Source organism: Boleophthalmus pectinirostris, unplaced genomic scaffold (genome assembly GCF_026225935.1).
Source record: "Boleophthalmus pectinirostris isolate CB_2022bp ecotype Guang Dong unplaced genomic scaffold, ASM2622593v1 HiC_scaffold_23, whole genome shotgun sequence".
NCBI lineage: Eukaryota > Metazoa > Chordata > Actinopteri > Gobiiformes > Gobiidae > Boleophthalmus > Boleophthalmus pectinirostris.
Window position 1 is genome coordinate 9292114 of NW_026571207.1, and position 14065 is coordinate 9306178.

Sequence of the window (14065 nt, forward strand, 5' to 3'; positions counted from 1 at the left end):
TGTGCCTAAGCCCAGCCTCTATATTATACAATATCAAAAGTTTTAGTAACAGCAGTTGTAGAAGTAATAGTTGTAATATCCTTACCATTCTGAATATCCAGAATATGATGCTTGTCTAACATCCACCCTCCCATGTTGGCCGCGTCCAGCTCATATCCCTGCAGCACGGCCGTCCTCTTCTCCCACAGCACCACATCCAGGCATGACTCGTACTCGTAGCCCACGGACACTGAGGGGAGCAGGGCAAAGGCAGGGTTAGTCAGGGTACAAATACCAAGGAGCATTCACCAGGGTCGGAATCGTTACTGTTTATCAAGTCTTTTGTTGCTATTGAAATTGAGTTTGAAAGTTTCGGATCGTGACAGCACTAGTTTATTTTGTTGACTAAAATATTTTCCTCAGAGTTTTTGTCAGTGTTATATTTTTGTAGACTAAAACTAAATCAAAGTAATCACAAATGATGTTAGTTGATTAAAACTGTGACTAAAAGATATTTACTTTTAGATAAATAAAACTACTAATATTTTTGTTGAATAATAAAACTAAACATGAATGAGAGAAAGGGGCAAGTGGAGACTAGAGTAGATTCAAGTTTCTTTGACTAAAACCAGACCAAAGCTAAAACGAATTATTTGAGTAAATCTGGAATAAATCTAAAAATCTAATGAAATCAAACTTTACACTGGTATACTTTGTAGGCTTAGACAAAAACTTTATTGATCCACAAGGGGAATTATTTATATACACAAAACATTATATATATACACAAAATGTCATCTACCTGCCTGTTTGATGAAAAACAACACAGTACTAACTACATTACAGTAAAAATACAAGCATAAGTACTGGATTTCTGATTCCTTCCTGATTAGAAGGCTTCTGTGAGGACGTTCTCCCATCCAAAAAGACACAATATTTAGAAATGAATTGCTTCATTACAATAGCAATGGAGGGCGATTGCCGGACGTTAAAATACGGTCCTACTTTCAAAAGAATTGCCTGACTTCATTATATACAGCTTCATTAAAAAAGGAAAATCCCCAACTGAATTCACAATACTAACATAATGTATGTACCTTTAAACGTAGAGATTATCAATGTTAAAGTGTCTGCACTGGTCAGAATAGTGGTAATATACTGTATATGTAAATACATACATTTTTTGGAGCCAGATTAAATTTTCATTTCTATTCCGATACATGTACTCTTTGTATCTTTATGCAGGCTTGCCTGAGGGGGACAAATCGGAGGAGTGAATAGTGAAAAGTGTGTAAGTGTAGAGCTGCTTTAAAAGTTCATTACGTAACTTTTCAGGTGGGGGGTGGAGACGCTTTTGCATCAAACAAACTAGCTCGAAAACAGCTACCGACTATAAGTATCAATAATGTTGAATACTCTCGACTATCTTCATACATAAGGTGCATCGTATTATAAGGCGCATTAAGCAAAACGAACCAACGACACTTGAGACTGATCCCTTAGCCCAGGCATCCAAGATCTATTGGCATAATTTGCCCAGCATTGTTTCCCTGTCTTGGTGAATGTGTATTATGAATGTGAATGTAGGTGGATAATTTAAGTTTTTTTTTTTAATTTCCTACGAGGAGGACTCAAAAACACATTGAGTAATAATATGTTTAATGCAGCTTTGTGCACATTTGTTTACGTTTTAAAAAACAAAACTGAAGACCACATGGCTCATTTGCATAAACTATAAACGCTGAGAAAAACAGCTCACTCCTTGTGCACTGATGTGGTCAGCATCTGTCGGACTGAAGGACATGACTCCGCGAGACTCCTGACTACGGTAGCGGTAATGCTCTGACAGTCTATCAAGCAGTGCAGCTGCAAAGTCGTACTATAACATTTTGACAGATTTTTGAGGGCCGTGTACCACATAAAATTGGTTCAAGGTCATTAAGCACAACCAGAATGAATACATAACGCGCACCGGATGATAAGGCGCAATGTTGACTTTTGAGAAAATTAAAGGAATTTAAGTGGGCCTTATAGTCCGAAATATACGGTACTTTAAGTTTATTGCCATCTCCGTGGAAACGACATAGCTACATAGTGCACCTTTAAACAGAGAAACACCAAATTCACCACAGGAATCAGGTCATGATTTGATCTGATTCCTTGACTTTATCACCATATCAACCAGCCATAGACCAATATTTTGTTTGAGCTGCATCAGCAAAGCTCATCAGTCAATATCTATAAAGAAAAAAAAAAAAAAATCATTATATTAATGATTAAGCTTGTACTATGGCACACAAAAAACGCACATATTAACAGTATCAATTGAACCTATTGTGCATGGACCATTCACAACACGTGTGCTACCCTGCCTGCGCTCTCTTTGACAGTATAATCCCCTCCAGCTGGGATGATTTCAGCAAACCCACGGGGGACTGCGCATATCGAACCAAGCGTCTGTTTTCCTCCACTGTAAATGCAAATGCAACATAAAAATCGCATGTAGAATCAGATGAAATATTTAAGCTATAAAACCCCCATATAGGATGCATTATTGTAATATCATAAAAGCCGTGATGTGGCAGCTGATTACCTTGATCGCATTTGAGAGCGGGAGGAATTTTAATACCTTTACATATCTTCATAACGCGACGCCGCTGCTGCGTAGACATCGTAATCCACACTAAAGAACGTAATTAAGATACTTTGCGATGTACAACTCAAAGCTGAAATTCTGGGATCATTTATCACGAGTTTTCTATTGTTGCCACAGCGCTCCTCTGAAGGACTTTTTTCCAGGCAGTTTTCCCTTAAGCAATAATGTAGTCAGCGAAGGGAAGCTGAAAAGTCACACATGCAAAACAAAGCAGTCAGCAGAAGAACAGTGGCCCTCAGAAAACGCACCACCGGGGGATTCACACACCTGCTAAGATAACGCCACGTGGTTACAGAGACACGGAGTTCACAAATAAACAGAATCTGGGAGTTGAAGTAGGGTTTATTGCCAGGAGAGTTGGATGGATTCTGATTGAACCTATGTGGACAGTATACAGCGTAGTGTATATATATGTATTGTTAGTTTATGATAATGTGATAATACACAGGCTGGGCTTGTTGTTTTTGTTTCTTTCACATTGCATCCAAATTTGTGATGTATTCATGGGTTTCAAGCATAAGAATTCCTCCCTGATTTGAAGAATTTGGCAAGAAAATGTGCCTCCGTTGTAGCAATAACACAATTCAAATGAAAATGTTATAACTTAAGAACGGAAATATGTCCTCACAAATTACTTAAAATGAGGAAGGCATAATTTTTCTGAAACCCATGAACCCATTTCATGAGCAGTAAAAAGTGGAATAAATTTACTGGGGAAGTATATTGTGGATGTCTCATGAAAGCAGGACAAAAAGAGCCATATATATTTTAACTATAAGACTTATTTTTCGGATTATAAGTCACGCTTTTTTTCATGGTTTGGTGGTGGTCCTGCGACTTATACTCTGGTGCGACTTATATATTAAAATTTTCAGACTGACTATGTACTACTCCTGTACCACTTCGCATTCTACTGCGCATGAGTCCTGTAGAAAAAGCCGCTGTTCTGCTGCATATAGTAAAATATCCAGCTGAAAACTGTAATCGAGCAGCAGAAAGAAAGTTTGGAGTGAGCGAGAAACTTGTGAGGGACTGGCGGAAAGGGGGGATGGAGAGAACACAGCTTCATGGCAACCGGGCGGGTGCGCCATGCAACTTTCCTGGAAGTCACTGGATGAATCGACAAAGTCTGAACTTGAATGACAACCGAAACCATCCTGTCGGGATTTAAAAAGGCCAGAGTAATTTTAACTGGAACTGATGCTGAGTCTGACGACAGCGATGGAGAAGAGGAAGCGGCGCTCCGTTTACCTCATGGATCTATGGTTTATCTCTGGAGGTCGTGCAGAAGTGACACCGAGGAAGAATTCTATGGATTTAGTGATATGGAGTGAGATCGTGAGTTTGGTAAACTTATGTTAAGTTGTTTATGCTATAATTATCTGAATAACTGTTAATATGTTGCGTTAACATATTAACACCTATTCAGCCTGTTGTTGTCTGTTCTATTGTTATTACTATAACTTGCCTTTCAAAATGAAATGTCGGTTCCTGGTCTCTGATTTTATAGAATAAATTTCCCCAAAAAGTGCGACTTATATATGTTTCTATCTTCTTCATTGCGCATTTTTTGGCTGGTACGATTTATTCTCCAGAGCAACTCATAGTCCGGAAAATACGGTAATTACAAAAGGTGTGTTGGAAATAAAACTATAGGGATGAAAAGATTTTAGGTATAAATGTTTTAAATTACAAGTACTGTAGATCATTATAAGAGAAGCATTATCGGTCATGAAGGCAAGGTGGCAAGTTGAGCCTGTAACTTTAAATATTATGTATAATAGTACATCTTTAAAGGTGCACTATGTAACTTTTTGGTTAGGGGTCCTTTTATGAATTTTAAGATAAACTGTACTTAAAAAAAATCATTGTATATTTATATAAGAGTATTTATAGAGTATATAAGAGTTGTAGAATTTAATGTAGCTAATTTTTCCTTTTTAAATGTCTTGACAAGATCTTAGTGTGAATCATTATGGTCAGAATAGAAAGAATTCAGATTTAAAAGTGCTTCCCAAGTCACTGACCTTCAAGTCCATGTTGAGTCCCAAGTCTTAGTCCATTTTATCAAGTCAAGTCCTAAAAATTGTGACTCGAGTCCAAGTCACGACTTCTTACGTCATATATTTGTGGTCTTCTGTCTATATATACTGTAGGAAGTTGTAAAGATAAGGAAAAAAAGCACTGAGTGAGAGGGGGTCCAAGCTTTTGACTGGTAGTATATTTCAAATGTGTAATCAGATTTCATTTTGTCCGTGTAGTGTATTGCCCATTCTCTTGTGCACAGGTCCCATTGAGCTGTGACTTGTTTGTCAGCAGACTAATAACGAGCAGAATAAAACCCGTTATAATGTGATGCATCAATTCAGTGTTAATGGACAAAGGGCCATTATCCGGGCAAACTGCTTATTCAGCACAAACAGGATTATTGGGACAAATGGGAGCTGGCTGTCTGAATGAGTGAGCGGTACACAGTGGTTCTATATCAGAGGTGTGGAGGGCAGACTTCACAGAGGACTCAGGGTTAGACAAAGATAGTTTTGGGCCGTGCTCTTGCTCCCGTCCTCTGTTCTGTGCTTCACACTGAGCTGAACGCCTGGAGGCCCGTGGAGGATCTGATGGAACACGGGGGCTGGGAATCTAAAGGGCATAAGTGATACTCTGATAACTGTACAGGGGAGGAGGAAAAGGTCCGTTTGAAACTCAGGGTGCAAAGATATGCTGTTTGGGATCATTAAGGTTGTGAGTTTTTTATTGACAGATATGGTTTATTATAAGCAAATAAAAAATAGTACTCAAGTAATAGTACTCAGAAACTACTATCCATTAAGTGTGGGTGCATTGATTTATTATTGATATAAAGATAGATAAACACATTATATAAAATCCTACTTTTAAACATTTTGAAGACTAGACTAGATTTAGAAGTCTAAGTCTAGAAGTAAAGGTTCGGAACTGACGAACCACACCTACAAAAGTTTTTTTTTTTTTTTTTTACATTTAAGAGTGCTGTTAAGTAAAAAATAAGGGGAAAAGGGAAAATAATTACAAAACTACTCTTAATAAAAGGACAATTTGTTAAAAATTGTGGACGTAACTTTGGAGGAGCTTTGAACCATGTTACAATTGTTTCCCCTTCCCTTTTACCCACCCAGAAGCTGTATTTAGTGTCATTTATGCAGTCTTCTTTTTCCTGCAATCAAGACAAGAGAGTTTTTGTCTTAATTTTGTGATACACATAGGTTTCTGCAGTGTCTGCAGACTTGCATCTTTCATTAAGTTGATTTAGATCAATATTACAGTTTAAAACATCCAAAATGTAAAATAATGCTTCAGGAGTGCCATAAATTATAGCTGTATAGCAGACTGGAGCCTAATATTCTTCTTTAATACTACCCGTCCCTGAATTAATTTGTAATATAAAAATGTTCCACGTGCCCTGTAGATGCTCCCCAGCAGGTCCACTCACCCACAGCCTGGGCCAGCCCGTACACCTTCTGGCCGTAAGCGTCGGTCTTGTCCCAGATGAAAGTGTAGGAGAGGTCAGGGAAGGCCGGGAAAGACTTCTGGAACTGTCGGCCCATGACGGCCACCATCAGGTGCACCTTCATCAGGCCGAAGGGCAGCCGCTCCTGGGTCAGCAGCACCTTCAGGATGGGCTTGTAGCCAGCTGCTCTGGAGCTCAGGTACACCAGGTTCAGGTCACAGCCCGGGATGGCCACTTGCTCATGGAGGACCTGGAGGTCAGTTCATTAACAGTGATTTATGTTAGGAAGTGAACAGGAAGGAAAGGAAAAATCTCTACTTTCTTTCTTATATTATGCTTTTTGTATATACCCCCAGGCTGTGTGGCCCTCTCCAACTGATCATTACCAGAGGTGCAAGAAATACACTCAAAAATATTCACAAAAAATAAAGGCAGTTACTGTGCCCATACTGAGCCCACCTGAATACAAAAGGAGAGAAAAACGACTCCCAAAATCATTCATATTTTGGGGGTTAACTCATTGTTGCCACTATAGTTCACCTGTTTATTTCAGTAACCAAGACAAATGAAACTCAACTCATCAGCTACTGAACTGACCAGTGACCAGAACAATGTTGGATGCCATTTAAAAAGTGATCCTTTTATTGTCAAGAGTATACTAACCTGAACCATTTAGTAGCAAAAAAAAAATTAAAAAAAATTAAAAAAAAAAAAAAAAAAAAAAATATATATAATATATATATATATATATATATATATATATATATATATATATATATATATATATATATATATATTATATATATTATATATAATTTATGAGATACTATACTGAATAATATCCTAAAACACAAAATAAAACCATAAATAAATGTCCAGTGTTTTTAAAATGAATAATTAAACAGTATTCCAGTTGTTCTCAGTAAAGGCTATATTTGATTTGAACATGTCTACCTCATATTTGGAGACACATATATGTAGGTCAATTTTATCAGGTTAAAATCAAAACCTCACGTACAGTTCACTCTAACACAATGTTATTTTGATTTATGTAACAAATTAAGCTTGTGGAAAGTCTGACTCTGATTCAAATGTATGAGAATCATAAATGTACTCAGTGTATATATCTACAATGTTTAGGTTTTTGCTTAGGTGGATTTTCACATTGGTGATACTGTTTGTTTTTTTGTTTAGCTCAATCCTCATAGTCAGGCAAAATAAATTAGGCTTTTGTCAGGATTAGAAGACTTAATTTAAAAACAAATATTTCCCTAAATGACTTCAAGGACATTGTGCTTCTGTGTAAATGCACACTTAAGAGTGTAAGGAATGAACCAAAACGTCTACATCTACAAGTTTATAAATGACAACTCTTGAATTCTCTCAAACTTTCCACTATAAAGAATGTCCAATTTGCAAAATGAACATTTACCCTCTCGAAGTTCTATTTGAAGTCATTCATGTTTGAGCAATCTTTAATTTTAATCTCTTAATTTTCAAGAAGCCATTTTGCAGATTGACCCCTATTTTCACCATCACCGGTCCACACCCACTGCTCTGCACTTCATTCATTCTCCAGTTTTGTTTTTTTAATTGGCTGGCCTGATTCATCAGCTGGTTTCACTTCATGGAAACCATCTGACCTCGCAGCATTAAGATTTGTTCGCTCGATGATAGGCGGGCACTTTTTTAATTTAACCAATCACTGCTATTTGGTTGTAACGTATATAATGCACCAAATCCTGTAGGAAGAAGGGCAATAATGTCTTTCCCCTTGATAAAATTCACCAAACATTCTCTTTGTTCTGGCTTTAAATCCTCGATCTCGGGAATTGTTGCCAACATGGCTTCGTCTACATCCATCTCGACCGCTTTGTTTACTGTTGTGCTGTACCACAAAAGAGACCCAGACAGGCGCTTGAGTTTGACGTCATGGCTTCACAGCTCATTGCTGATTGGTCGGTACGTGGTCTACAACTTCTGGAGTTCTTGCAAACCGTCTAGTGTATTCCGATTCGTGACCTAGTCGCTGGAGAGAAAGTAAACTGAGTGGAGGAACTAGGTGGTGCCTAGGATTTGGCAGCATTGCATAGTCAATTTGGTACAAATGAAAACAAATCTGCTACTCACTATGGTGATGTGCAACTATCCATCAGAGGTGCCGACAGCTGTATGGCTCTTTGTTGTGACACTGCAATGCCAACTCGCAATGTGCACCACAGTTTCTAATGCAGAAGTCAGTGAACCTATTTCTTTTATTAAGTCATTTTAGATGAATATTGCAATTATTGCTAAGAGATTGCAAATGATCCATGGTTGTCATAGATTATAACTATATAGCAGACAGAAGCACAATGTGTGTTCTTTAAGCTTTTCAAAAACAGAAAGCTTTACTGTTTGCTCAGCACCACGCTTATTATTTTGGGGATTTCAAACAACGATTTCCACCCAAAACAGAAAATCAGTGACCTCCGTGAAACCAGCTGTCAGAATTTATCAAAGACAATTTATGGCTTAACATTTGGGGAGTCTATGCAATTCAATCACAGCTCAAAGGCAAGGGCAAATTTGACTGTTTAAAATAAGTGGGCGATGCAGTGGAGAAGGGAGATAAAGCTGCGTTATCATTAGCCGCTGTCTGTGTATTTCCAACAAAGCGGTCGCTCGTCTGATGCCTGAGAAATGTGGGTCAAATTGAAGTCATTTAAAAGAATCTGATAGGCCGACCAGCCTGGAAGTGACCATAAAAGGCAGTGTAATGTGATGCAGTCAGACTTATCTGCACGTAGCCTCTGACATTTTAGTATGACTGGGATTTTTTAAATCTACATAGCTATTAGTATTACTATTAGTATTTGTAGTATTAGTATTAGTATTAGTAGGATGAATTATTAGATATCATGAATCAAAAAAGGTTATGGAGATTCAAAGATAAATACATCACTTCTGTTGAACTGATTTTTACTAGACCTTTTGTCTTTTTGTCTCTAATATCAACAGGCATTTCCCAGTTATTTTCCTTAAATTGTTTCCAATCATTCATACATTCTTAAAGGAATAAACTAGATTAGTTCTTCAAAGTTCTACCTGTTTGTTTCCATGGTGCTGTTATTGAATAGTCATGGCATTAATGTTAAAGTTATCCATTCTGTGTCAATGGACAAGGGACAGTATTTTATAATTACAGAATAAATCACTCGAAGATATATCTAAGCTACAGGTCAGATCGGTGGTGAGGCGACCCCATCCACAGTAAGAACGTTTTTTTTTGTCCAAGGTCTTTTTGAGCAATAAAACACCTTTAAAGAGGGGATGTGGCCTTACTTGTTAACACGGAGCATAGATAATAGATAAAACCTAAAAACATAGAGGAAATGTTACATTGTGGTAAAATGATTTTCCTTAAAACCCATTCTTCAATGACAGTTCTACTTTAGTAGCCAGGCCGGCGCCACCTAGTGCCTACTCTCAATTTCATTTCTCTCCAGAGACTAGGTCAGGAATCAGAATACACTAGACGGTTTGCAAGACCTCCGGAAGTTGTAGACCACACACCGGCCAATCAGTGAAGAGCTGTGAAGCCATGACGTCAAACTCCAGCTTCTGTCTGGGTCCCTTTTGTGGTACAACACAACAGTAAACAAAGCGGTCAAGATGGATGTAGATGAAGACAGACATTCTGTGTTGGCAACAATTCCCGAGATCAAAGATTTAAAGCCGGAACAAAGAGAGTGTTTGGTGAATTATCAAGGGGAAAGACGTTATTGCCCTTCTTTCTATCGGATTTGGTAAAGGCTTATACCAGTTAGCCCCGATAGTGGCACATTACATACATCACGACCAAATAGCAGTGATTGGTTAAATGAAAGACGTTCCTTCCTACCGTCAAGGAAACAAATTCTAAAGCTGCAAGGTGAGACTGTTTCCATGAAGTGAAACTGACTGATAAATCAGGCTAATACTTTAGTGTCATACTGTGGAAAATTCTAGGCAAAGCTTGACTATCTCCAACAAAAAGTGACAGGTGCCACCTTTAAAATAAACGTACCAATTGGCACAGATGCATAGAAGCGTGTGCTGGAGTCTACCTGTGTCTCTGGGATGATAGGGCTGTCCTCCTCTGACGTCTTGTACAGCGTGGACAGGGGCGTGGCCAGGATGAGCGGGTTCGGCCGGAGCAGACCCGTGAGGTAACAGCTGGGGATGTCGTTGGCCTCTCTCTTCATCACCACAGTATCCATCACATGAAAGACGCTCCAGGGCAGCCACACTGTCCTCTGCACGCTGGGGAATGGAGCGCGCTCATAACTCAGGGTCAGGGAAGCGCCGCCATTGGCCACAAGGTCAAACCTGAACACAGTATGAGACGGTGCACTTAGGCAACTGCTACATGCATCACTGTACTGTACTATATATGCAGATCACATACTTGAGGATTCTTATTGTATTTTTTCTAACTGCAATCTGGCTTTGTTTGTATGTTTACCTAGATTAGATGTGCCAGCGCTGAGAAAGCTATTTCTCTTTTAGCTACAGCAAATATTAAGGATAGTCATGCAGGTAGAATACTGATTCTGATGTGAGTATTAAGTTCTATTTTCCTTAAGATAACACCAATAACCAATTTACTATTATTATTTTTAACACAAGTGAATAAAGAGTAAGTGTGACTAAACGCCTAAACTCTGGTTAAAACCACATTTCAAATAGACTTGCTAACTTGGACAGTACCTGGAGGAAAAGAGTGAGGGGGAAGAGGGACAAAGTCTGGAAAAATAAAGAATTACGAACACGATATGCATCTCACGGTATGATATTTACTGCGATACTTTGGAGAGGCAAATATAATTGTAGATAAGAGACTTTTTTGCTTTTAAAATACCTTGACAAGATTTTGGTGTGAATTATTTCCATCATAATCCCAAGAATTCAAGTAAATAAAACATTTCGCTTCATGTTGTCTGCATTGAAATGAATCATGGGATATGTAGTTCCCTAAGTTTATAATCTGTTGCTAATATAAAACCATGTATTTAAGCAAAGGTACTTGTAATTTGATATTATTGTGAGACTTTTGACAATACAATATCACAATATTTCATTATTGTTACATCCCTAGTGTCTAGCTCTACTTTAAAAGCGTATGATGTCACATTTCTGGTTGAGGTTCTACTACCTGCTCGTCTCCATGGATATATTATGTTTTGTACAATATATTTTCATATTATAGCAATAAATTGGTAAGTTTAAAGCCAGGCTGTAGTACATTCCAGGCAAAGCAATAAATAATAAGTCAATAGAGACAAGATAAGTCGCATAGTGCACCTTTAAGCTCAAAATACAGAGTAAATCTTGCACACTTCATGGTCTAAAACAATGTATTTTAAGCCCTTTGTCTGATCATGTATGATGGTTTTAAGCCTGATAAAATAAACATTGACTTCTGGACCAATGAGTTCTGTCAGAAGTAAAGTGCTCCTCCTGCACAGCCCTAGTGTTTATTATTATCACATTATTATTCTGTGTGTCTCGTGCATGACCGTAGTTAAAGCGGGCGTACTGTGTGCAGGCTTTCTGGTCACATTTGGTCTGCGGTCCTGCCAGCTCTCACCAGTGAACTGCTTTTAATTAGTGGCCCATTACTCAGGGAAAAGTCTGTGCTTTGGAAATGAAGGGCGAGTCTTTGAAGTGCTGCTCTATATATTCAGCACAAGTGGCACCAGAGGGTACGGCATGTGCGCGGTGACACTGCATGGACACACACAGACACACACTCATTTTAGACTTCCATGCTTTTTGGTTTGGTTTGCTTTATTTTCACTGACCTATGCCTAACTTTAAATATTACACCATTTTCTAAGCGCTGTCATAATGTTGTTTCATCATCACAAATATTACCTGGAGTTGTGTTTTATTTCATTCACACATTTGACACCTTGTAATGTAATCTGATAGTACAGGAAGTGCACCACTGTGTTTTTAAACTCCATATGCATACAAACAAATGGTAAAGGTAAGCTGTTAACTTGAAAACTACAGTTTCATGACATCACAAAGTTGAAGAGAGCATTTTAAGCTTTGGAGATGTGGATAGACTACTAATGCTGTCATGGTTCATTGTTCTGTAGTGGTTGTTTTTGCCTTTTACTTAGAAATTTTCCTGTCTTCTTGTAGTTTTGAGCTTTACTTCCCGTCTTGATTGTTTGATTGTCTGTGCATTTATACCCTGTGTTCTCCTCTGCCCTTTGTTGGTCCATTGTATTTGTCATTGTCACTGCCAGTGTCTCGTCTTCTCTTTTGTCACGGCAGTTTAGTTTCAATTTTTGGATTTTTGGATTTATGGATTTTTTTGGAGCATTTTTTGTTTGTTATTAAAGAACTTTAAAGCAGTCTTGCATTTTGGGTCCTCCCTTTGTTTCCACGTGACAAATGGAGGATTATATAAAACATATAAATGAAAAAAAGACAACTCCAGGTTCGTTTTTAAGAGGTAACAACATTCTAACATGGCTTAAAGCTCACAATAAAGTAAATTTTGCGCAATATAGGACCTTTAACCTAAACCCCAATCATCATCTATTTCAACCTGTATCTTAAAGATCACCTTGGTATCAGTGTTTCACATTTTCTAACTTAAAATATCTTAAACATTTGGGAAACAGGCTTTAAAAAGTCCATTTCGTTTCCAATGAGGCATGAAGGCGTTGGAGCTCGCTGTGCTGTTAACAAGATTGAACAATGAGAAAAAAAACAAATGAATCTGTTATGCTAATAGAGCCATGCATCTGTTTTGAACACTTTCAGCACTGAACAAGTATGATGATAGTTTATGGGCTTAAAACGGGAGAAGTTTGGATTTTTATCTGTGACGCAACAATTTGGGGAAACATGAACAGAGCATTTTTGAGTTCTGAGAGACAACTTTGGATCAAGGGATTAATGGAAGTGTGAAAAACATGCAAAATACAACTCCAGGTATGTATTTTGATGATGGGACAGTAATATAATATAGTAAAGTTTTTAAATAATGCCCTGGATGTCATAATAAAAAAAGGATTTACGTTATTTTTTGTCCCGAAGAGGAAAGCAGGTCCACATTAATTAAGTGTGTATACAGATTTTAGTCCCAAAAATGTAACAAGTATCATTTTGCCTGCTCTCTTTCCTTTCTCTTCTCTGTCTGGGCAGCTGTGACTGAGCCTTCTTACCAGCGATCTGTTGGCTAACCAAGTGAGATGATCCCCGCCCAGTTATCACGCTCTCCTCACTAGTGTTACAGGAAGACTATCGGCGAGAAAGAATCAGCTAATCCCTGAATATGTGGCCCATGCTTGGAGAGTCGTCCCAGCTGTGCACTGCCTCTGTCTCTTCTTCCATGCTGACAGCGCATAAGCACAACCTCCAAAACATTTTTACCTACACTCTTTAATATTTTATTATCCTGCTATTTAAAGAGTTTCTTTCTGGGACACTGCAGAAAGCTGACATATTTCACAACTACTGTTCATGACTTTTGGGTTTTGGTAACTTCTGCAAGATGCTATATTCCGCTAACATTACTACATCTACAGTAAATGAATTGCAATTACAAAATCAACTTGTATGAGCTTTAACTTTGTAACGGTCTGTCCTCACCATTAGTTTACAGAGTTACATTATGAGTGATTCATGCACGTTTGAGTAATCCTGTATTGTCCTGCATTTGCGACTTGAATGCTCAGAAAGAAAATGTTTTCATCTACCACCATCTCCGCCCATTTACCTATAATTACTTCCCAAAAATTCTGATTGGTTGATGATAAACATGCAGTAAAATTACACCAAGAACTGATGAATGAGTTGTATTTTAAAGTGCTAAATGATAACAATTGCATGTACCGATTGAACACCTTACATGTCTGGATTGAAGCTTGCACCTGAGATGAACTGCTCTTGTATAATAC

The 14065-nt window shown here is 38.0% G+C and overlaps 1 protein-coding gene across 1 annotated transcript in view; it reads right to left on the bottom strand.

The window, feature by feature from the left end:
- si:dkey-237h12.3 (teneurin-3) overlaps positions 1–14065 on the bottom strand; it is a 338669-nt gene that overhangs the window by 85316 nt on the left and 239288 nt on the right. Inside the window, 3 exon segments of the mRNA XM_055159618.1 lie at positions 86–229; positions 6105–6372; positions 10211–10472. Of these exon segments, the coding sequence (XP_055015593.1) occupies positions 86–229; positions 6105–6372; positions 10211–10472 (674 nt within the window).